We start from the raw sequence: 25,435 nt of genomic DNA on the forward strand, positions 1-25,435 counted from the left end.
CATAAATATTAATATATTTTGTTTTTCAACTAACTCATTGAATCTCAGAGCCTTTTTTTATTTTTTTCAAGTCGCCTCTTTCATTTTTTCTGTTTGTAAATTAATTAATATTACGCTCGGGAATATCACGGGACGCTACACCAGTATAAAGTAAGTACATCTCGTTACATTTGACCGTATGGAGGTTCAATTACGCGTGTAATTTCGAAAATACATGCAGCATGCCGGATATCTCGATATTTCGCGAAACGAGCTGCATAATAACAAAGCGAATTGAGTTCCATGAATCACCGTCATCGTTATGAAATTATGCATGAGTTATAATAACCGCATAATTGTTCATGCCTTTGCGAACCATTCGTTCGCGTTTTAATGTCACCTGGCTCCAATGTGCTTGAAAAATTTCCTTTCACTACACGTACTGCACGTAACGTTCGAATGCGAGATACAAGAAATTTTTATGCAAATCGTGACAGAATTAATATTTATTATTTCACCCGAAAATTCGTTTGGGAAATCATTTTTGTAATTTCTCGTGAAATCAAATTAAATAAAATAAAAAATAAAAAAAAGAAACAGGACAGAGTTGTAAAAAAGAATATCTACTTACTTACTTTCTGTGATTTTGAACGTTTACGGGTCCAAACAAAAGCGTTGATGGACATAATGGAGCGCGGGAGGTGGTGCGCCCTGACGATGGTGTCCGCAACGAACGGACGGTGCTGGACGCATGCGTGCGGGTCATCGTATGCGCGATTTCGCCTGCGGACGAACCGAAATAAATCGAACGACGCCGAGTGAGTCGACCAGCAAAGCGGGTACGGCGTTCGCTGGACGTCGCGTGTCTCGCGTTTAGTGATGATCAAAACGGACCGTCGTCGCCGTCGCCGTGGTCGCTCGTGGCACAGCACGCAGACGAGGCAGCCGTGATCCGCGATCCCGCGCTTCGTGTGTTATCGAGTCGCGAGGCCAGAGGGAAGACCGAGGGACCCGCGTCGTCGTCGTCGCGCTCCGCCGCAGCGGTCACGGATGCATATGGAGGTACGTGATGGAAGGAAACGCGGACTCGGCTGCCAACGGCGACGCTCAGGCCGATGAACGCGTCTTCGTTTACCTGCATCCGAGCGTGTCTCGGGGCCGCGAGCGCGCGCTTGAGAACAACGGACCCGCGCTTCGCCTTCGCGACGCTACGACGACACGGAGACGGAACGCGCGCGAGTGCGACGCTCGGCGTGAAATCGCAGCGCGGCCCTCGACGCGTCTCGCGGAAGGTTCAGACCTGCACGGTTTTCTCCGCCGTTCATTTCGACGTCGACGTTCGGCGTCATTTATTCGTCTCTCCGTTTCTAAGCGCGACACGGAACCGAGAGCCTACGTGCTCCATACTTGTCCGCTTCTCTCTGTCTCTCTCTCTCTCCGCTCGAACTACGCATTATTGTTTTCGAGGCTTTTCGTCGGACTCTAGGGGCATCTTCCTCTCTCCGCAGAGAGAGAGAGAAAGATAGAGAAAGCGGAGGATCCGTCGGCCGTCGACGAGCGCCCGTGGCTATGTCGCGGTAAAAGCATCAGGGGTTTGTGTACGTTCTCAGCTGACGGGCCCTGTCAGCTGCCTCATCCCGTCGTGCCCCGCGCCGCCTCCACCCTCCCCCTACGCCTGGTTTCGCCTCGCCTCACCTCATCTCGCGCCTCTCTTTCTCCCTCGTCTCGCGTCGTCTCGTTCCCGTCGGGCTTTGTCTCGCCAACCTCACCTCTTCTCGCGTCTCCCGCGAGATATCACGTCGGATTAACGATCCGCGATTCTTCCTTCCGTCTGTTATCAACCACTTCGCCCCCTTTCCCCCGATCTTTTCCGCGCGCCACCGAGACGGGCACCTCGAGCTGCGAAAAAAATTTTCGTCGTGCTAACGGCTCTGCGGTATTTCAGGACGAGCGACGGAGTAGCCGCAGGTACACGCTTCTTGGAACTCACCGAGACGGCGGGGTTTCTATTTGTCGAAACAGCGCGGCGGGCTTTCAGATCTTTACGCACGGAGCCTGCTTGGGATCGGGATCGATGCGTTTCCGGTCGCGACGCAAAATGGACCTGTCTGGACGGCGACGCTGCCCGTTTTTTTTTTCGCGCTTACGGCCTGTTTACCCCGAGCGCGTAACGGGATCGCGTGTTCCACGCACCCACACGCGCGCACGATAAGCGACACGGATACATGCTGTCACCAGATAATGCGCATCGGCTTGTTTTGTATACATTCACAGCTGATTGACGCGACGCGTCGTAAAAACATCGGGGTGATTATCTGAGTCAGCCGCGTCGCCTCTCTTTCTCTCTCTCTCTCTCTCTCTCTCTCTCTCTCTCTCCTTCTCGAATACATTTTCCTTTGCTTGCTACGCTCTGCATGCGTCGTAACTATTTCCGTAAAACGTTCTGCAATTATACCGTTTCCAAGAGTCATTCGTATGACTTAAACGCGTCTGGTTCGTTTCGCACAATGCGGCGAGGAACGGATCCGTTATTCGCGTTTCGTGGTTGTACAATCGACAGAGAATAGAGAGGCGACGTGCGACGGACGGTATTTATACTTTTTATTGTAAAAATTACTTTATCGCATTATTTTATTCGTGACCGTTTGACGAGACTTTAATGTGGCTCTCCGAATGATTGTTTTAGGGTAATTAAGATCCTTTCTTTTCCGAGAAGCACATTGTTCTCGGCCGTGCTACCTTCCAAGTTCAGTTTGGCGCGTGCTTGAAGCGAAAGGCCTTTTTGTCGGATGTGACCGATCGATCGAGCGTTATCATCGCTCCGCGGCCGTAGGAAGCGGCCGGAATCGCGCGACGATGCCCTCGTATGCGATGCTCGTGCACGCGACCCGATCGAACGTGGCGTCGCAGCGCGTGAACCTGTTGGACAACGGTTTTGTGTACATTTACAGCTGACTGGACTATCAGCTGACTGCGCGCGACGGAATTGCCGCCGCACGCGCTTGCTCCGCTATTTCTCGCCCGTTTTTCCTGTTGCACGCTCTTCTTTCGCCGACGGCGAAAATTCTCCAATTTCACGTCCCCGTGGACTAATCTCGAGGAATAATGTAAGAAACCTGATCCAAAGCACAGCACGGCGAGCATAAAAAAAAAGATTAGTTCGCTCCACACCTGCCTTCGAATTCGTCCCGCTCTGAATTCAACGGTATCTTTTTTTTTTTTTTTTGTAACGTAACGTCGGTATACTACGCTTTCCTTTTCTCGTCGACGTTCCCCCCTTTTCTCCTCACTTTCTTCAGTTATTTTCCTCGTCATTGGAGAGACATTTTTTCCTCTAAATCGCTCGATTAGGTGCCTGTCGCAATCTGCACTGTTTGCTCGAAACATTATCTCGGTCTCTCTAGAATCTTACGAAATTGTTGGATCACTTGGATAACAACGTGCGCTTTAATGAAGGCAAATAATGATTATTTTTCAATATCTCTCTCTCTCTTTTTTTTTTAACTTTTCACGTCAGAATTCGATGAGAACTCTTCGGAGTTTTTCCATGCGTGCTCGGCCATCTTCTCGGCCTTATCCCTGCGTCGTAATCGGTGGCGTTGCGACAGCGTTTGCGACGAGGGCAATGCCTCTCGCCCATTCGATCCTCGTTTGTAACGCAGCTAGTGCGGGGCGAAGGGGTGACGACTCGGGTAAATTCTCTTGTACAGAGAAGGCGGTTTATAAATAACTTGGGGGGGAGGGAGAGGGGGGGGAAGCTTTGCCCCCTGCTTTGGCCCTCCCGGGTCGTCAACCCCTCGCTCACTTCTCGACTCGTTTGTGGTAGGTAGTTCATTAGGAACCGCTTTTTCTCAAAAGCGTTAACGATCCGCCCGCGCACGATTGTTAGCGCTCGCTAAAATTCGACGGGGTTCCCGGCCAACGCACGACGAGTCTCGCCGCACTTGTGCGGCGAGAATAAAAAAATAAAAAAGAAAGAAAAAGAGAAGAAAAAAAAAAAAAAAAAATACGCCGTTGCGTCTACAAGTAGCAATGGCCTTGACTGGTGTATTGACTCGAGAGCCCCGTCTCCTCCCTTTGTTCTCGGACATCCGTTAGGAGACCCGTTCTCATACGTTCTCGTTCTCTTCTTCTCGCGGCTTGCACCATGGTCGCCGCCGAGGATGGGATTAAATTCAATACGCTGCACGCGAATCCGAGCGAATTCCGATACTCGACGTCAACATTTCCGCCCCGATGGAGTTGAATTACAAAACCGACTGCCTCGCTCGCTAGTAATCTAAAACGATCCACTTTTAAAGAGGAACTGGGTCTTTGAATGCACGGAGGATGTTCCTCGGTACTCGCCGACACTCGCCAGGATAGTTTCTTGGCAAGGGCCATCGTGAACCGAGTCTCGATTATCCGGCACCGTCTCCTGAGATTAGTATTTATGAAGCGTTTCGTTCTACGGAAGAATAAAGCGGAATGCGCGTCCACCCGTGTCGCATACAGAGAAAGCCTCTATCTTTAACGATTCATAATAACGTCCTTGTCTCTTTGTTTGAACGCGCGCCAGCACGTGGCGGTACACATCAGTCGATATGGACTACATCGATGCAATTGACTTCGAAAGCTATGTTGTCTCGCCTTCGACATCATTTCCGCGACTGTCGACCGCTAACTCCGCTGCTATATATATTTAATTTTTTTTTTTTTATATATATAAAAAAGAGACCAAGCGAGAAATTAAAAATTTAATTACACCCTTATTGTTCGCGAAAATTGGGAGCTTTGCGAACGATATGTTTCACGTGAAACAATTACTAATGAATGTTTGATACGACGCAACATCAAACCGCGCTACGTTTCAGATTGCTCCACTTAAGACGTTATTGTTAATGCAATTCACTCGCGGACACTAACAAATATTCATCGCGTAATTTGCGGAGGTGCGATCGATATGCCGTCGGCACGAAACGCGTGTATCGTGAAAATTGCAGGGTGCTATAACAGTGCTTGCCAATGTCAAGTCGTTGCCTGCAAAAAGCTACCCAACTCGCGATATGAATAACGTTTTATTAACTTTATTTCGTAACTTTCAACGTGATTCGAATCTGCGTCAAACTTGCAATGAAATATCTTTTACAAGATTGCGAGTATAAATTCTCAACAAAGACCCGACTGTCTCGCGTAATCTTCTAGACGTCCGATCGCAGCGAGAATCGATACGAAGTGAAAATCGACGTCGCGTTAATTTCTTTTTTTTTTTATCTTTTTTTTCTTTATACTTTCCGTGTCTAATTTTGTTTGTTTTACAGGTGTCCCCGAACCGGCGCTGTCTGAACCAGCTCAACAGCTGATCGGAGCACGAAGCGGCGGTGAACGGGGCTACTATCGCACCAACACCCCGCATTTCGGAGAAATTCAGTCTCGAAGTCCTCTAGATAAAAGATAAAGAAACCAAGAACCTGTATATTTCCCGGCGTGGAAAGAGATCCGTATCCTTACACCCGGCAAGAGGATAGGAGGATAGCGAGCAAGGGCGAAGTGGATTCTCACTCGCTTGGACACGCCATCATGGTGAAAACTTTTCAAGCGTACCTACCTTCCTGTCACCGCACTTACTCGTGCATTCACTGCCGTGCTCATCTCGCAAATCACGACGAACTCATCTCTAAGGTGAGTCGCACCAGAACGAATTTTTACAGCCAATTATTCACCTTTTTTTTTTCACCACAAGTCCCTGATCACTTGTTGGTAATTTTATAACAGCTAATAATAGGTGTAATTTTATGTCTTATCACGCGAGTGTATCAATGATATTAATTTTGTTCGTTTCATATTTTTCAGTCCTTCCAGGGCAGTCAAGGTCGTGCCTATCTTTTTAATTCTGTGTAAGTATAACTAATATGTTGGAAATAGAACAACTTTGAGATCTTTGGCATTGACTACCTTTATAACGCGTACATGTGGGATGTCCTAGAACTTTATTTTTATTACTTTGAGTTATTAATATATTTTTTAATCAAGTCGAAATTATATTTTTCTAATTAATTATTTTTTTTTTTTTTTAATTTGACGTAATACGTTAATGTTTTCTATATTTAATATCTTTATACATAATACTTTATTTTATTAATTATTATAATAGAGAAAAATTACTATGAAAATAATTAATAATTAAAATAAGACTTCTAATATACAGTGTGCAGACTAAAAATTTAATTAATTACTTATAGTAAAAGGGAAGCAACAATTTCTCAATGCAGTTTTATGAACATGATAAAAGTAAAATATTCTTCTTGATCTTAAATTTTTTAGTAATTATTGTAATTTGAGGGTATTCTTTGTGTGTTTTATGTCAACATCGATCGATACGTATACATATAACACAGAACACATATGACAGAAATGGAAAAATGATAATTACGTTACGTAGGGTGAACGTAGGTTGCGGTCCCGCGGAGGAGCGAGTTCTGTTAACTGGGCTGCACGCTGTCGCTGATATCTATTGCGAGTGCTGCAAAACCACGTTAGGGTGGAAATATGTTAGTTATCTGTTAATTTAAATTAATCCTGCATTGATAAACGTTTATGACATTAATTGTTTCGTGATATTCTTTTTTAGGAGCATGCGTTCGAGTCAAGTCAAAAATATAAGGAAGGGAAATTTATAATCGAACTTGCCCACATGATCAAGGAGAATGGATGGGAATGAAAAGCAGTGGGGAATAGAAGAGTTCCCCGTGCCTCTCATCAAACTTTTCCTGACAATGCCTACGACGTTGTTCTAATTGCAATGTACGGCCCCTCTCTATTCGAACCACCAACGAAAGTCTGTGATTTCATTTGTGATTTATAATCTTAGTAATCTTCGTTTCGGACAATTCAAACACAACATCGGTTTGCTTCTGATCAAATCGAGCAAGCGAAGGTATCGCGGCGATCTGTATTCGTCGGTGGACACATCACCAAGTATTGTAAAGAAATTATTTTTCAATGGAAGAAAAATATAGAGTAAGATGACGATGTCAAGTAATGGTGGAACATGACGATGAAGGTGCCATGGTGGAAATAAATACGCGAGATTGCTCGGTACGAGCAGTGGGGTGCCCCCCCTCCCTAATTTTGATTCATTATCTTTGTAGACATTGCGTGCAGTCGTGTGTCGACACTGAATGTTAAAAATTAAACGTGCGGGGCACCCCGACAATCAGTTTTATCTATTTTATACACCGGAACAGCGGAAGTGCCACAGACTTTGCCGGACTGATTGCCTGCCTGCCGCGTCTGTCATTGGAATTTCACTGCCGATATTCCTAATATTAATTAAGAATGCTACGTCGTATTTAGACGGCGCAGTGGTAGTTCTAGTTTAGCATACATTATAGTGTACTAAAGCCTATATTACATTATTATAGGACTTCGTGGATATAGAGCATAGGAATGAATAAGAGTAATGGAGGCAAGAAGAGTAAAAGAAAGGGTTTGAATGAGTGAGAAAGAAAAAAAAAAAAAAAAGAAGAAAAGAGAGATATTAAAAAAAAAAGTCTGGTTAAGTGTCACGCGTACATGTTTGGTTTTACATTCATCATGCCTGCCAAACTGTCTGTTTATCTGCCAGTTGCCACTGTTATTTCACTAGTATCATATTGTAATACTTTAATTTTTTTCATCGCCTGAGTAGGACGCGGTGTGATCGAAGTTTTCATTGTTACGTCTTAAAACTGCGCCTTCCTATGCACGCAATATGACTAAAATATTTAAAAAATGAATGATTGTACTCGTTTTCTCTGAATATCTTGATCTCGTTCATAAATATTTTATAAGATCCAACTGTATTCTTAGTAATAACAGTCGCGATCTTATAAAAAGATAATTCAACTTTATTAGTCAGCGAACTTTCGATTACACAAGTTTACAGCCCGTAATAAAGTTGTCGCTTGTTATATTACGTTGATACGTTTTCGATAATGTAGCCTTTGCGTGATAAATTTTCCCTCGAAATATCATAGAGGCTGATTATATAAATATAATGTATTATTTGTGCAGTATATTCCTTGACGAGATCTTCCGTTGCTATCTTCTTGTTATCATTTGACCGGGATGATAAAAATTTATTAGAAGTTACGGCTAATACACTTATTAGAAAATCGAATAAATTTAAGTTGCGTTTATGCGTGCGTGATACTTAACGGTTTAACTAATGACTTGTGTAAATTGGTGACATTAACGTTAAAGTCAACTAATGTGCATTTTTACCATTAAATATTAACTTTTTTAAATTTAATTTACTTTCCATTCCTTTTTAAGTTCAAAGAAAAAAATAAAATAATAAATTAATTTCAGATTAAAGTTAATCTACATTAATGAAAATGGACATAATTGGTGACGTTAATCGACGTTTTAAAAACCTATTTCTATTTGCGTTATTATTAACAGGAAGATAGCTTTATCATGTTTATTGCATCAAGCGATAATCCGTTTATATTGTATAAAGAACTTTGTATAATATCAATGATCTTCATTTGCACTGTTTTCCATTAGAAATTATATGTAGACGGATCATATATTTAACTTTTAAATGCATACATATGAAAGTGCAGTGTGTTCGTGCAGTGTACGTAGAAAAATGTTTGTCTATCTATCTGTTTGACAGGTTGATTGATTGGCTGACTATAAACCGACGAACCGATCGATCGATCGACTAACTGACTGACTGACTTACTTACTGACTGGCTGACCGAACGAACGAAAAGAAATGAATGAATGGATAAAAAATGAGTGTGTGTCGGCCTAATATTCACGCTGTCACTCAAAGAGTACTTTTTATATTAATGTGCCGATATCCTTATCTGCACTCACCTTTTCGGAACCTTGTTAAAATGTACCTATCAACACTAACTCTGTAGTCTTCAGCCTCCACAACTTCCACCATCACAAGATTTTGCTTTGTAAAACGTGTTCTTAATAAAAGGAAAGAAAATAATACACAAAGTATTGAAGATAATTTGAAACTCGTTCTCTAAACTTTACAAATCATCTGCATAGATAATTGATATGAATTAATTGTACAAAGATTTCTTAATTACCATTTGAAAAATAATAAAAAGCCAGTCACGTCTGTGAATATTAATGAGCAATTTTCTAATAAAGATTACAATATAAGAAGATCGAAAGGTAAGTCGATATATTAACGTTTTAATCTATTTCTTTTTATATCATTTTTTAATTTTTTTAGTTTTTATTATTTATAGATATCTTGAGCGCTCGATTTTAAATATCGCGAAATTAGATCTCACGCACGCGCGTTTCATTTCGAAGTTGCCACGCACAGCAATTTCTGTGTGTTGCATACACATACATATATATCATATGATGACGTATATGTATAGATAACAATGGACTCCGCCACAATCATTTGATCGTTTCCTGTTAGCGTTAGGTTCTTATAATTGTTTTTCTTTTTATTCATTTTTTGTTTAAGTGCAAGCAAATTTTTATTCATCGTTATTACGTATTTGTTAAACGCAATAGCTTAAATACTCTTAAGCTAAACATACTGCCTATTGTTTGAAAGTTAATGATGAGAAACGTAAAAGCCAAAAATGCCAGGTAATTTAAAACATGGAATTGTTATTGACTGCATAATCTTTTTTTATGCGATATATGTCATTTGCTGAGCGTGATAGAGGTTAATTTTGTAAATTATTGAGATGGATAAAGTACTTTACCATTTGTAATTCAATTTTGCAGAACATGCTTGGGACATTTTAGCGACGAAGGTGGCTTTTTTGACGTTGTCGTGCGACCGATGTTACAACAAGGACATGAAGGGGAATTATGCAGCTGGCTGAAAGAAATGAGTTTAATCTGTACAGTTTGGAATTGTCCTCATTTGGATTGCAATGGGCGTAGTTTGGTATGGAGTCCTGCTAGGATAGTAGACAAATATATTTGGTCTTGTCCCGACTGTTCGAGAAAACAATCCATAAGGGAAAAGTCTTTCTTTTTTGGAATAAAATGTGATTTGAAAATGTGCCTTCAACTGATATTAGGATGGTGTCAAAAAATTCCTCATGATCATACTGCTTCTTATTTAGGTTGCTATTTATCTAAGTTTCATAATTATTACGATTCTATACAGCATTATTGCATTAATATATATATATTTTTTTACAGATGTAAAAAAACATGTTGTTAGGAAAATATATGAACGATGTGATGAGGTTTCAGCAATTTATGTTAAAAAACATCCAGAAGAATGGCTATTAGGTGGAGAAGGTGCAATATTAATTGTGGATGAGTTTCCTGGTGGTTATATGACAGAATATCAGCCAGATGTAAATTCTACCAAAAGACGCAATAATAATTCGCATACAATAATATGTGTTATAGAGGCAAATACTATACCACCTCGCATATGGCTACATATGATTGAAGCTATACCAGAGGTAATGTTTCAATAGAACCTATTTGATTGCTAAAAATATTTCAAATGAACCTTAGATTTGCTTTACATTATATCATTTATATGTTTTATAGCCAAAAATTGACAAATTACAAGCAGGAGTTGATAAGAGTAACATGGTGAAAGAAGCTTTGAAAGAGATTGTGAAGCATACAGTACCGGGAAGTTACATTGTGGCAAATGAACGCGCTTATTGCTGCAGTTATGAAGTTTTACAGAATTTAAGACAATACCAAATTATTAGCGTTGAACAATTACAGAAATTTGATCCACCTGGCAAAAATAAACTTCTTGACAATCTCGGTAATTATTTATTTTAATAACATTTTATATATGTATATTTGTTTTTTTAATTTCTTGTTTTTTTTTTTTTTTTTATTTAAAGAAACGATTTGGCAAAGTGCTGTCGAAGTTTGTGAGGAAGTTCAAGAAGCTACGCATACATTAGGTCAACATATCATTGCTAGACACTTATGGACACAGAAATTTGGTACATCACCTTCCACTGCATTTCAAGATATGCTTAATCATATTGCAGAGTATTATCGATTTTTCTAAACACAAATATTGAAATCTCTTGATGTCATTGCATCATGTCATTATTATCATATATATCAGCAAAGTTATTTTTTTAAATAACATATTTCTTTATAAGTATATATATTTATAAAAAGATATTGATATATCAGTTTAAATATTTTAGATTATATGTGTTACAATCAAAACTCAAGAGAACTTGACAGACTTTGGGTTTTAATAGTAACATATACAAGTTTTACATATACAAGTTGCCTTAAATGAAATGTTAAATGATATATATACATATATATATATATTTTCCACAAAACTCACTTTTTATTTGTGGATACCAAAATATAAATAACAAATGGTTATATTCTTAAGTCTTCCAATAATATTGATTAAGGTTTAACTCATTACGTGGATCGCGAATTTAAGCGCTGATAATAATTGTTATTATATTAAAATTATATAATTAAAACAAATTTTTTAATATACTAAGAAAGAGTAACATGAGATGATGTAATTTGTGACAACTTATATTAATGTTTTTATTTGTGCTAATATCGGCAGAAAATAATACGAGAAGACTGACGTTTATTCTACAATAGAATATTAAAATAATTTTGAGCCCAATAACATAGCAATACTAGTAATACTAAATGTGAAATTATAATTGCACATATTCGTAACTTTTGTTTTTCTTTAATAGAAAAGATATTAAATTTTTTCTTTATTTTTATTTTAAGTAAACCTTTTGATTTTTAATATCCACAATGCGCACAAAATTAAATTTATAATATACTTTATATACGTATATATATATAATATTTTTATAGTATATATATTTCTCTATTTTAAAATTATTGGATTGTTTTTTCTTTAATTAAAAGTTTTTCTTAAGCTTTTATTATTACTCAATTGCTTTAGAAGTTAACGAATAAAAATAGAATGTATTTTTATTGAAACCACTCGAATGTAAATGGTAAAAAATCAGTAAGAGTAAAGAACTATATTCTTTTAAAGTAAAGGAATTTAATAATGTACTGTTTTCATTCTTATAGTTTCGTTGTTGCATATTATTTTATATGTATTTGTAAAACGGTCAAGCAATCTGCAAGACTATCATTATGTAATCTGTTCACAGTTTATCATTTATAACTATGTAATAATAAATTTTTTTAAGCAACTAAAGTGTTGTGCTTCTACGAATTAGTACTGAAACCCATCCATAAGAGTGAAAGATAAATTAAATTAAAACGTGTGTGTACACCATAGAGCAGATACGGCATTTTCTGCGGCGACAGCAGCTAGCGTACGTAATCTTAAAGACGGTAAAGACAGGAGATGAAAGAACGGGAGAGAAATCGGTCATCGGCAATCCGGCCGGCGCGGTGTATAATACATGAGGTATATGTGAACCTCGACGGACACGACGCTAAAATCGCATTCGCTAGCTGCCGCCGGCTGCAGCAAACGCCGCATCTGCGTAATCTTAAAGACGGTAAAGACAGGAGATGAGAGAACGGAAGAGAAATCGGTCATCGGCAATCCGGCCGGCGCGGTATATAATACATGAGGTACATGTGAATCTTGACGGACACGACGCTAAAATCGCGTTCACTAGCTGCCGCCGGCCGCAGCAAACGCCGCATCTGCTTTTCAGCTTACGTATGTGATGCGGAAGAGCAAAAAAATAAGTTTGAGGGGGCACCCGGGTTTGAACCGGGGACCTCTCGATCTGCAGTCGAATGCTCTACCACTGAGCTATACCCCCAATTGCCTATCGGTCTTCAACGCACACTTTTCTATCAATCGAATAATTTATTGCATATACAAAATACACAAATAAAAGTAAATTATGTCGTAAAAAGAACGAGGATAGGAAAGGAATATAAATTGGATTAAAAATCAATCTGCAATTAGCGTAAAAATAATCATAAAGCACAGATATAGGCTGCGTTCAGAAATGCACGAAAGAATGCGTTTAAGCTTTAAGGTTGTCGCCTTGTGACGACATGCGCTGCGTTCAGCAACGTATGGACGGTCCCATTCGTTCAAATCGCCGTATCGCGTACCAAGTGCGACGCAAAATGGTGAAACGGCGAATACTCGGCCGCCCGGTGGCCAATTGCGATGCAATCTCTAACTTCACCGGCGCTTGCGTCGTGTGGTTGCAGCAGAATCGTCACAGTCGTCATACTCCGTCACGGTAGTCAGCCATTGTGATTATCGTGGTTGAAGATGTGAGAAAAAGTTCGTACGACCAAACACGGAGGTGCACAAGGTATTCGTTCGCAAAGCGGATTTCATACGAGACACCGGGATGCATACGACGTCGGACTTGGGCGCGAACGTGCCAGCGTTCCTTGCCAAGCTTTGGAAAATGGTCGAGGACCCAAAGACAAACAGCCTTATTTCGTGGGCGCCCGTGAGTATACTTATTTACTAGCTATCCGTACGCGGAAGATCACACGTAATCCAAGCTTATCTCGCGTAAGATCGATTAAAGTCACGTAACGAAATGGAATCGCGTCAGCGTCGAGGCCTCCTGCTTGCCGCCTATTCCGTCGGCAAGTGACAAAGCAAACGGCGATCGCCGCCGCAACCACAGACCGTGCCGACAAATTGTTCTGAAAATGACGACCTCGTCGGCAATCATCGCCGGCGATTGCGTTGACAACAGCCGCATCGATTAACGCGCGTTGCCGATGCAACGCGACCCCGACACGCTCTTCTTCCGGTGACTCCGCTGTCGTCGTATTTCGTTTAAACTTATGTATTAATGCGCGATTGTTGTCGGTTTCTGCGCTATCGTTTGATCATTTTGACGTTTTTTTTTCTTCTCATTCAAAAAGCTACTGGCAACGCATCTGATTTCTTTTACATTTGAACAGAATTTTAATACAATTTAAATTGTTAAACTAGTCGGATTAATATGCAATTATGATATAACAAGTGGAGAAACAAGATCATGATGTTAGGTAACAAACTTTGTATGTATTAATTAATATTGATCTTGATTGTATCACACTTTGAGACATGTATACAAGTTTAAATCTATAGTCTAGACAAAAAGAAGTCTAAGTCTGATAAATGTAGTCAATGAGTTTTAATGTATAATTAATTTTTTTTTTTTTTTTTGTTAGAATGGAAGAAGCTTCTTTATTAGAAATCAATCAAAATTCACAATGGACTTGCTACCAATTTACTACAAGCATAACAATATGGCCAGTTTTATAAGACAGTTGAATATGTGTAAGTTCCTGCAATAAATTTTCTAATGAGATTTTATTATTAAAATAATTTACACTATATAATTTATGTATAATATATCTTATTTGTTATCAGATGGATTTCACAAGAAAGTTTCTGTAGAATTGGGTGGCCTAAAATGTGATAAAGATGAAATAGAATTTGCACATCAGTATTTCTGCAAAGATCAACCTTATTTAGTAGAGAAAATTAAAAGGAAGGTCAGTATATTAACATTATTAATATACAAGGGAAGTTTATCTGTTTCCCTTGCAACTATATTTAAATAGTACTACATGTGGAACTGTTTCATTTTAAACAAAAATGTAATTAATATGGTATTGTGTTAAAATGCTAAAAAAAATTTATTATTTTAATTTATTTTAAATTATAAAATTATTGTAAATTTAATTTAATGGTTATAATAATTTTATTACACGTATAAAATTATGTTTTATTTGTATTAGGTTGCAAATAAAAATCAAGATACAACTCTTGCTACTATTAAACCAGAATTAGTAAGTAAAATGTTAGCTGAAGTAAAAAACATGAGGGGTCGTCAGGAAAATATGGATAGTACTTTAAATGAGATGAAACTCGAAAATGCAACCTTGTGGAGAGAATTAGCGATGTTAAGACAAAAACACTTAAAACAGCAACAGATTATTAATAAATTAATTCAATTTCTTGTTACTCTTGTACAACCATCCAGAAGTGGTTTATCTGTTAAAAGACGATACCCGTTAATGATAAATGACTCAAGTCGTTCGCATAAACAAACTAAATTGTCTAAGGTAATGTTATATGTAATGTATTATAATTATATTTATTTTTGCATTTGCTACAATAATATATACTTATTTTGTAGTCGCAAGAATGTCCAATGGGACCGGTAATTCATGAACTTGATGCATCAGAACCTGACGTGGATCTAGGCTATAATGTTGCCGAGTAAGTAAATTAAAAAGAAATAATTAAAATATATATATGTGAAATAAAACAAAAAAGTTATTAGAATAATCGAAAAATTAAATTGACGGTTTAACTTAATCCAATCTAAAAAAAATATATCTTAATAATTATTTTAGAATCCTGGAAAGTAAAACACCAAATGTTCAAAGTCCACAGGAACATAATGAAATACCGACAGATGATGAAATTAATATGGAAACTATTCAATTTAATAAAAGTTCCATTGAAAATCCTACAGTTGAAGTAAAGAAAAAACGAGTTGGCAAACACAAAAAAAAGTAAGTTTAATTTATAATGTATATATCGCTCTCTTGATCACTTCTGAAAACTATAGATGGGAAATTAGAATCGAAAACGAAAAGTTGTATATAATTTTATAAAATTGTCGATAAATAAAATTAATTTTTGCTAACATATTTAACACATTAATTTATTACATTGAGATTTTATAGTTTTTAGTATTATTTGAACATTAGATCGTTCATTTTTATTATATTTATGTATACTTAAACATTACTAGGAGGAAAAACAAGGTACCTGTCAGAATTTTGATTCCATCATTGGAAAACGGAAAAAAATCAAGGTTAACTTACTTTTGTCATTTGTCTCTTGTCTTTTGGTGTTGGTGTTTTAAAATTTGCCTGTAGTTATTTTATTATATTACAATCTATAAATCTATGCAATTCTTTTGCATGGATTGTATTTCTGTAATTGTAGAAATTTCAATTTTGTTTTATATAATAAAAAAAAGGGTTAAAAATATTCTTATTGTCTTAGAAAATAATAAGCTGTCTAGAAAAATATTTTATATTTATACATATTTTTACTATGCTACTTGTATTACATTTTATATTTTTATTCAAACTTGTATGTATGCACAATATGGTTTTTTCTTATAGAAAAATTACTACTTGTATTTTTAAATTCTGCATATAATTAATCTATAGATAAATCTGTTTAATAGCCATTGTGTTGTCGATATTTCGTTGAATGATAAAATGTATTGCATGAATTTCTAATTTCTTACTTTAGAATACTATTTTCTTTATTATTCTACTGAGATATAAGAACATATTTAAATATTCATTTATTTATGTGAATGGAAATGTTTAAGTATTGTAAAATATAAAATAAAATTAAAAATTAATTATAATTGATATAAACTTATATACATTTAATTATAGGACAGAATTACATATGCTCGAAATATCTACTGACGAAGATGAACCTGTAACTTTATTAAAAAACAAGCCTATTGATTTAAAGCCAGTACCTATGGCGACTATGCGAAGCTCTAAGCTCGCGGCAATGGCAGCAAACATTAAATCTCAAGATGATAATGATATTGATAATGATATTGATATAGATGGTACTCCAGCTGATTTGGAGGATAACATGGAAAGTTTGGATAATGACGCGTCTATGATGAAATTAGAAGATATTCTAATTGTTCCAGAAATGCTCGATAACAGTAATATTCAAAATAATGTTAGGACTAATCAAGAGGATAACAGCAATTATAATAAAATTAATAAGAAACCTAATCAAGTAGACGGGGAAAGAAGCATTTTAATGACAAGTAACAATGAGCAACGTAATGAAAATAAAATGGAAATGTCTCTACAGAAAGAAAATAATAATTGTGATAAGGCGGATCCAAGTTCGTCAAAAGATTTATCAGTAAGCCGTGTTACTTCTGGAATGGCCGAAACTAATTACAGGTTAGGACCGATGCAAGTCCACACAAACAATGGGTAATATAAATATTTATTAATAATAATTTCCACCTATAGTGGAAATTCGCAATGGAAAAGAAGGGTATCATTTTTTATATTTTATACAAGATACAACTCGATAAGTTATTAATTTTATTTTTATATTATCTTTTATAGGACGGTCAAACTTTATTATTTTTACTAAACAATACCCATTACTACCTATAGTATTTATGCAACAAAATATAAAAAAATACATTTCTTTTTTCTGTGAATCTTACAAAAATTTTTGTACTTGGTTATATGTAAAATTATTTTTTATCATTTATATATAAAATTATTATTTAATAGAAGTAGCGCGTTTATATTTTATATCTAAGGTTTTTTATATAAGTATGTAATGAGTATTAAAATATTATGAATAATGTTTTATTAATAATTTTTATATAGGGACGAAATGGACAATCATTTGGAATGTATGCAAACTGATCTGGATAATTTACGTGAATTGTTGCGAGATGAACGTTACAGCATTGATTCTAATACACTATATACGGTAAATATAATGTTAAAATAATTTTAACATATAAAAAATATTAATAAGAATAATTAAAGATGTTTTTTTATAGACAATTATATTGATTAAAAATTTAAATATATCGATACTTTTTTTCTTTATAGTTGTTCAACACAGATGATATGTATGGATTACCATTTAGTTCAGAACTAAATGTAAATTGTAAGGAAGAGAACAATGATCATATAAGTAAGTACAAAATTATTGTCCTAAGGACAAAAAATATTATAAAATTAAAACTATATGAAATTAATTTTTTAATTACATAATAAAATAAAATAAAAGGTAATTAATTACATATAGTTTCAGATTCTGCTAATAGATCTGCTGGTGGTGAACTTATGGCATATAATCCCTCATCTTCTTTATTAGATTTTGATGACGACATGCTTTTGGGAAATGCGTCATCTTCAAATCAAGATTTGCAGTTGAATCTGTACGCTGATCCATTGTCTCTAGAGGATACAAAGAGTTCACTTTTTGAAGCTTTAACAAATAATAACGCGAATACAAAATCGTAAATATTTAATGGTAAGAATTTCTCTTTTATTTTTAATTTACTATTAGGACTAATTTTTTTCTGAACTTTTATGTAATTTTTATAAAAATGAATACGAGATATATTTGCTATGTTTATTATAATAATAATATTACGATTAAAATTAATGTTTCAAATTTGAAAACTAATTAAGTTTAAAACATTAATTACATTATAAAAAAGTACAAGTATTTTTATAAAAAGATATTCACTTACAGATAGATATTTTGCAGGTTTATTGATGCATCAAATTTTTTATTTCAATAGATTTTTTTTTTTAATTATTAAGAACACAAATTATCTTTAATTAATAGAAAAAAATTAAAAAGAAATTCTTAGTATATTCAATGGCCATCATTGTAAGATTTTATCATTTAGCATATAACAATAGAAATTAAGCCTCTTTGTATGTGCTTTATGTCACTTGCTATAATAATTAGATACCGAACTAGTTGGTTACTTAAAATTTGAGAAATATGAGAGTTTGAAATTTTCTGTTTCTACTTTGTATATAATATTCTGATAGGAAACTTTCTATCTATTTTTTGTATGTAGCTGTAAAGATTTTCTTTTTGAAAAAGATATAATCTTTGTAAAAACCATGGTAGCATTTTTTTGACTGCGATTTATTTGGCGTTGTAAATGTCTTACTCGCTTTCATGCGTCATTTGATCTTGTTTGCTCATTATATATCGAACAAAAAATAAATAAAATAAAATAATGCTGTTAGCATAAGAACAAGTAAGACTAACTTAATCTATTCCTAATACTTGTCTTAATTATTTTTCTTTATTGAATATTTTGTAATAATCATGACGTCAATTAAATCGTAGCTCTTATATTTTATAAGAAAAGTCTAAATTTGTTGAATTAATCAAATTATGTATGTATGTAAAAAAAAAAATCTTTGTAAAAACAAAAAGTGATAGTGCAAATTAAAATTTCAGTGTTTTTAACGTAACAATTGATTCAAACACTGAAATCTTATTCTTGGACTTTACTATTAAGTTAATAATCTTATGTTTTTTTTTTTTATTGTTTTTCTGTACATTTATGTATTAATGTTTCAAATAAGAACGTAATCAATTATTTGGTCCTTTAAACATTGAGAATCTGATTGTTTAGCGTACGCATCGATTACGAAATTGCTGTTTTATCGAGATCGTTTACTATTCTGATATTTTCTTTATTTGACCGAATGTATATATTGTGTAATTCAGATACAGTACTGTTTAAGATATTGCAAAATGTAAAATTTTCAAAAATTTATGAAAAACTAAAAAAAAAAAAAATTAACTACAAATCATTTGACGTCGCTTTTAATGATAATAACTCTATTCATACTATTGATTGCACTTAATGTGTAGTACATATTATTGTACTAAAAATCTGATATTGTTTAGAAATAACTAGGGGCCAGCCAAGAGACAGCTGTTGCGATATGCACACATCAAAACTACTTAAGTAATTAATATCGTATCACAGAATTCCTTCACTTAGATCTATGAAACACCGATTATATTAGTTTACTGGTTTATATATCTAATACAATAACAGTTCTTTATCGATAAATACAGGATAATTATAGCTGATTTTAGCAGATTAAAAATACTTTTACTACCATCAACAGTTGTACTAAATCTGTTTGTTCATATGCAAATAAAATTTACAAAACTGTTTATATGTATTAACGTTTGGATATTCTTGTCTTCAATGTTAATCAATGTAAAATAATGCTTAAGCTGTGTAAGTTAATAGGACTTTTCTTTTAACATGTTTTATTCAAGATTTATATTACATTTCGAGATACATACGACAAACGTTAGAAAAATATTATTTTTATTACTATCCAAATAAAATATTTTTTATTTAAAATTAACAAAAGTATATTTGACATATGTAACTCATATACTTTTAATAGTTACAATTGCAATTTAATTAACATTGATATATGTAACAAACAAATGCATTAATATTTTAAACGAATATACACACATATATTTATATATATACACATAATTATGCAATAAATCTGTTGCATTTTATTCTTTTTATCAGGAATGCTATTGAAGATTTTATATTCAATCATTGATCGATATGATTAGATTAATTCCTTCATTCTTACACAAAACTAAAGGCAAAGATAACAATACTATAACTTTAAAATAAACAAAATATATGATTTTGCTAAGTACAAAGTAACCATCACTTTGATGATTGCTCCTCAATTTGCAACGATTCCTGAAACTGTTTTCTAACTTCACGATTAGATTGCAGCAATTCAGTCAATTGTGCATGTATATCATCGTTCTTCTTCTCCAAATGGTCCAGAGCAGTTTGGAGATGATCTAGCTCGTCTTCTAATGCCTTTATACCTATACATATTAACAGTACAAGCTTATGTTATCGCAACAAGAACAGAATAAAGCAGCCAAATAATTCTTTACAGCCCTACAATGTATCGTCATCTCTGAATCAAGATTTGCAAGGGAAGACCTAACAGAGAGTATACGTTCAATTACCGATATCCACATCGGGGTCAATATTGTCCTCGAGATAATAGTGACAAATGTCGTCGAAGTGTTCCTCGTCCGCGACATAGCTCATCACTTCGTCGTCGTTCTCGTGATTAGTCTCTTCGGTCTGCGCCGTCTCCTCCGCGTCCTTCTTCATCTCTTCTGGCGCTGGATGCTCGTCCTGAACCATTCTTTCTTCTTCAACTTGCATCTGATCCGAGGTGGGCAGGGAAATCAGCTGACTTTATATATGTATATGTTTTAAACGTGTGTGGTCATGTGGGAGCATAAGCGCGCTGCGATATAAAGGTTAGATGAACGAAATTCGCGAGAAATAATAAGTCTCCTGCTTGAAAGATCGCAACGGCGCCGGCAGATGTCGCCGGGTGAGCCGTTTTCAGCGCAGATCGCGAACAGCCTAATGAAGACAGCAATTCAATGGCTTCCTCTCCACATTTTTTTCTTACATTAAAAAAAATGTAAAAAAATAAATAAAAGAAGGGGTGGAAATTTCAGAGATTGTTTGTGTTTCTTTGAACTTCCCTGAGCTCTCTCACGTCGTGAATCAATCATTTTCAATAATCTAGCTCGATTAAGTTGACTCAACGTGACGAGTTGCGTTCTAGATTACGAAATGTCGCACGCGACTTTTTATAAGTCTTTATAACCATACGGTTTGCAATAATTCAACGGTTAAGTTCCGCGAGACGATTATGAAACCGAATCCGGCCCGGGTTCTTGCTTCGAGCTGAATTAGAACGATCGCACCGCGCGCCGGATATTTTGCCAGACTTGATTACGAGCATGCAATATGCATCTTTTGATTCGTGGCAACTCCCCTGTGACGGGTCACCCCTCTTGTAAAACGCCGCTAACCCGGAACCACCGGGAGGGGGGAGGGAAGGGGATCCCGAAGCCCTCCACCCCGCCCGGGTGAAGTCGGGGAGTCAATAAATTAGGGCGTGCTAATCCTATCCGGAGCGTAGTATGTTTTTAACGTAAGCTAAGTTATTGCGGTCTCGACTGCGCCGCAGTCTTGACTCCTTTCGAGGGTTACAGAAAAAGTCCGCAGATTCGGCTATATTTAGAGAATCGGTTTAATGAATCATCCACTTTCCTATATCCGTAATGAATCTTTCCCTGATTGAACGTCCTTGAGGAGTTCCTGCTGCTCGCTAATTCTATTAGGAATCTCCCCAGCTGTCAATCAAATGGTTGCCTAGTACTGAATCTTCTTTAATCCGAGGAATTCGCTGCTAATTATTATTATACCGAGATGTAATTTAATTATGATTTATTAATATTTTTTATTTTATTGCATTTTGTCTCGACGCGCTACGATTTGCTTTATTTTATTTAATTTTTAAAACGGTGTTTGATTTATCATTTAGGTATTATTGATTTCTCCCAGTCGCGAGTGATATCAAGCGTCTCGTTCCGAGATGTTGACGCGCGTACGGCAGCGATAATGAAATGATTATGCGAAACAATACGACGATTCATAGCCTCGCACCGTCTTGCATTCGAGTGAATCGAGTCCCGGGCGATCGAGTCTGCGTAGCGCTTTCGGCTCAGCTACGCTTCATGAATGTTCAGCTCGATTAAACCTTAATTGGTTTGATTAGCGGAGGTTTAGCAAACCTCGAAGAGCAAACAAACGCGTGTAACGTCATTAGGGAGTACACATATGCGTGACATATAGAGCGAGTATCTATAACGAAATTCGTGCCTAATAAGACGTAACTTAAAGACGTAGTACATTATTATGGTATAATTATATTTGTATATTTAAAAATCTAGAAATCATTAAATTAATTAACTCGGCGTTGAGTTCGGCGGTTTCGAGAACTCCGCGAGAGAAGGACAACGTCGACGATCGGACCTGTCTCCGTCTCACTTTTTTTACGCAGCTGTCTCCTTCTATCTAAGGGCCGAATTTGTAACGGTCAGTCTAATTGCGGGGGCTCGGGCGCGCGGACGTGTGCTAATCGCTCCGCAATTACGCGTATTTTTGACCGCGGATAGGAAAGTCTCGCGTACGAATAAGCGTCGACGTTATCGAGTCGGGAACGGAGAATCATTTTTTGCACGCCTGAGTTACGCCACTTGTCGTTTTGTACTTCGTTTCGTGCTCGGAAAAATTGCGTCGGAACGACAAGGTTACATGGCCGGTGCAGCGCGCGGAGCGTCTAACGTGAAACTCGCCAAGTACGGCGTTGCCAACCCGCTTCACTCGCCATCTTCGTCAGCGACGTTCAGCGAGTTTCGGCAACTGTCATCGTTAGAGTGAGAGATCCGCACCTCGCCCGTCTCTCTTCGTCGCGGCCGAAACTCTCATCCCGTTTACAACAAGTGACTACCGAGGATCTTAAGGAAGAAACAGTACGCGGGGAACATTTTCTATCGCGGCCCGTCTCATTCGCCGTCTCTTTCGGCAATCGCCAGCGTCAGAGTGCGGGATCTGCACCTCGCCCGCCTTCTTCGTCGCGGCCGAGACTCGTCCCGTTTACAACAAGTGACTTTAGAGGAACTGGAGGAAGAAAAAGTGCGCGGGGAACATTGCGTATCGCGGCTCGCGTCGTTCGTCGCTTTTTATTCCGCCGACGGGACTCGCGAACATCGAGAGTGTAAATTTCTACGTCAAATAATCGTCCGTCGCGCATTTTAATTTTAAACGTAAAAAATCACCGCGGTAATCTACCGTCTTCCGTCGTTCGTCTCTCGAGTGAGTGTTGGTGATTATAAAAACAAAAGCAGAGCAGTGTGATCTAGTGTCAAATGATTTAAAGTGCTACAACACGTCAGGATAATCCAAACTACTGCCAGGACACAGAAAGCAGGAAGGAAGGAAGGAAGGAAGGACCGAAGGAAGGAAGGACGAACAAAAAGTAACTTAACCTAACCGGAAGAACTTACATCTACAAATGTAAGTAAACCGGCAACACGCCCTTAACTGCATATCATTTAATTGTAATTATTAATATAATTAATCAATGTCCGAATAACGCGCGATATTTTTATTTAATTGCCTGACCGCTAACAAGGAAGTAGATTAAAACGCCGTGTAATATAATATAATAATAGTACTAATTGAAAGAGTGCTGAAAGTCAAAGCTCGTGCGGTCGAAGGAAATTCGAGAACGGTTTAAAAACGAGACGCAGACATTTGTACAAAGGCTGAAAACGTTAGTGTCATACGATACGGTACGGTGCAAATTTAAAACAACGAACCGATCGCTCTTCTATATCATCGTCGAAAGAGCGTCCTTTGAAAACAAGCTACTGTATCGGGCAAAGTAAAGCGAGGGGGAAAATACCGTGTTACATGTGGCGAAAAGTCAGGGCAGACCATACTACCATTCGATATTATTTATCCCCTCATTAGGCCCCTATTCGCGTCTGTTAACGGACTTAACGACAGCCGCGACCGATAAATGTATAGCTAATAAACCACCAACGGTTCCATAAAAGTTCAACAAAGCGGGTTGGAACCGTGAGCCGGACAATCGACACAATCAGCGACATCACCGCGACGTCCCTACCGTAAACGTGGAAACGTCGGTCCGCTTTTCGGGAAAAGTGCGAAAAACCCACCGGGTTTCCCCGAAACCGGTGCAATTATCGCGGCAGGGGGGGAGGTGAAAGGCCAGTTTCTGCGGGACGGGCGAGATACGCAGGAGGAGATATCGGCAGAACGGGGCCGTTGAAAAGGCCCGCCGAGCTCGGGGTTGGCGAGGAACCGGATAAAAGGCCGAAAGAAGAAGCGAGAGACGTAGGTGGAAAGGATATACGCGCGGGGTAAACGGCGAGGGCGTACGGGGATCATAAATTATCGGAGATGCAACAATGGAAAGAGGCATTCCGCTTATGTATCTCCGTCGCGTTCGTATCCCGGGCCGCAAGCGGCGGTACACGGGCACCCCAAATATTTACACTACCCGATGGCAAAACTCGAAAGTAATAGATTCGAGATGACTTTTCATTTAACTAAGCACAAAAGCGGCGGACCATACGCCCCGGCGACGCGCGGCCTCGCGCCCACCCGCTGGCTTGTGCCCGGCCTGCCCGGGACAATGTCCTTTCTCTTTCTCTTTCCCTCGCGTCACATTCGCGGGGGCCCTTACACGAACGATTTCCATGGTACCTACATCCGGCGGCGACGCGAAATATCGCTTTGTGGGCCACCGTTTGTCAGCCCGACAACCGCCCGGGACGGTAATTGTTATTGCGCGCTAATTTCCAGAATGTCGCGAACTTTCCGAGGGATGAGCCCCGCAAACGCGTGTTTCCCGAGAACGCACGTCTGTCCGCGATGCCTCGCTCGCGATAAAATCAAGTATCCAACCCAGATTTTTTTTCTCTCTCTCTCTTTTTTTTTTCTTTCTTTCTCTCTCTTTTTTCGCTCTCACAGACTCCTCTCTTTTTCATATTAATTCTGTGATTAAAAGTTAGGATAAGTTATCTCTACCGTGCAACGATTACATATTACATTCTATGTTACCAAAATTCATTTAAATAGTCGATAAGTCTTTTACGATTAAATGATATCAAAGAGAAACGAATTCATCGATCCGTGTATTTTTATTCGTTAGCTTGAAATCGCTTCGGTGGAATTGAAAGCTTCGATGCTTTTTGCACTGGACGATATGAGATTTATCCGATTTCCAAACGATGGCCGTTCGTCGTACCGTCTATTACGACCGCATCGAAATAGTTGCTTTTACGCATTGCTTTTAGTCGACAGGTGATTCCGGCCGTGGCAGTATCTCTCTCACAATTTTCTAAAACTTTTTATTTTGAAAAACAAAAAGCAAAAAAAAAACAAAAAAAAAGCAAAAAATTGCCGTCTGTTCTACGCAGGTAACGAGATATAAATCAATGAATTACCGGATTAATTCAGAATAATTCATA

The 25,435-nt window shown here is 37.4% G+C and overlaps 4 protein-coding genes and 1 non-coding gene across 10 annotated transcripts; 3 read left to right on the forward strand and 2 right to left on the reverse strand.

Annotated features, from left to right (window-relative positions):
- The first annotated feature begins 784 nt into the window (after positions 1–784).
- On the forward strand, positions 785–8,959 carry Ypel (Yippee-like). The gene is made up of 5 exons (XM_070670214.1): positions 785–1,041; positions 5,280–5,640; positions 5,812–5,855; positions 6,401–6,509; positions 6,590–8,959. Exons 2-5 carry the CDS (start codon positions 5,539–5,541, stop codon positions 6,677–6,679), a joined length of 345 nt encoding a protein of 114 aa, XP_070526315.1. The 5' UTR covers positions 785–1,041; positions 5,280–5,538; the 3' UTR covers positions 6,680–8,959.
- Positions 8,960–9,274: 315 nt separating this feature from the next.
- LOC139110411 (uncharacterized) lies at positions 9,275–12,145 on the forward strand. The gene is made up of 5 exons (XM_070670207.1): positions 9,275–9,576; positions 9,718–10,064; positions 10,144–10,415; positions 10,507–10,735; positions 10,818–12,145. The coding sequence occupies exons 1-5, from the start codon at positions 9,545–9,547 to the stop codon at positions 10,988–10,990; spliced, it is 1,053 nt and encodes a 350-aa protein (XP_070526308.1). The 5' UTR covers positions 9,275–9,544; the 3' UTR covers positions 10,991–12,145.
- A 511-nt stretch (positions 12,146–12,656) lies between these two features.
- Trnac-gca (transfer RNA cysteine (anticodon GCA)) lies at positions 12,657–12,728 on the reverse strand. Its single transcript has one exon. It is a non-coding gene; the product is annotated as a tRNA-Cys (tRNA).
- Positions 12,729–13,122: 394 nt separating this feature from the next.
- Positions 13,123–19,695, forward strand: LOC139110287 (heat shock factor protein). Of its 6 annotated transcripts, XM_070669930.1 has the most exons (12): positions 13,123–13,382; positions 14,101–14,209; positions 14,303–14,427; positions 14,674–15,000; positions 15,075–15,157; positions 15,295–15,456; positions 15,699–15,761; positions 16,363–16,932; positions 17,344–17,449; positions 17,575–17,659; positions 17,774–18,001; positions 18,242–19,695. In XM_070669930.1, the coding sequence occupies exons 1-11, from the start codon at positions 13,278–13,280 to the stop codon at positions 17,989–17,991; spliced, it is 1,953 nt and encodes a 650-aa protein (XP_070526031.1). In that variant the 5' UTR covers positions 13,123–13,277; the 3' UTR covers positions 17,992–18,001; positions 18,242–19,695. The 6 variants fall into 6 exon arrangements, with proteins under 6 accessions (XP_070526031.1, XP_070526030.1, XP_070526032.1 ...); XM_070669929.1 differs by having other exon boundaries at positions 17,774–19,695; XM_070669931.1 differs by having other exon boundaries at positions 17,780–19,695.
- LOC139110288 (bublin coiled-coil protein-like) lies at positions 19,601–20,827 on the reverse strand. The gene is made up of 2 exons (XM_070669935.1): positions 20,531–20,827; positions 19,601–20,383 (listed from the first exon to the last, which is right to left on the reverse strand). The coding sequence occupies exons 1-2, from the start codon at positions 20,733–20,735 to the stop codon at positions 20,214–20,216; spliced, it is 375 nt and encodes a 124-aa protein (XP_070526036.1). The 5' UTR covers positions 20,736–20,827; the 3' UTR covers positions 19,601–20,213.
- Between the last annotated feature and the right edge of the window lie 4,608 nt (positions 20,828–25,435).

Source organism: Cardiocondyla obscurior, linkage group LG20, assembly GCF_019399895.1.
Source record: "Cardiocondyla obscurior isolate alpha-2009 linkage group LG20, Cobs3.1, whole genome shotgun sequence".
In the NCBI taxonomy this organism is placed as follows: domain Eukaryota; kingdom Metazoa; phylum Arthropoda; class Insecta; order Hymenoptera; family Formicidae; genus Cardiocondyla; species Cardiocondyla obscurior.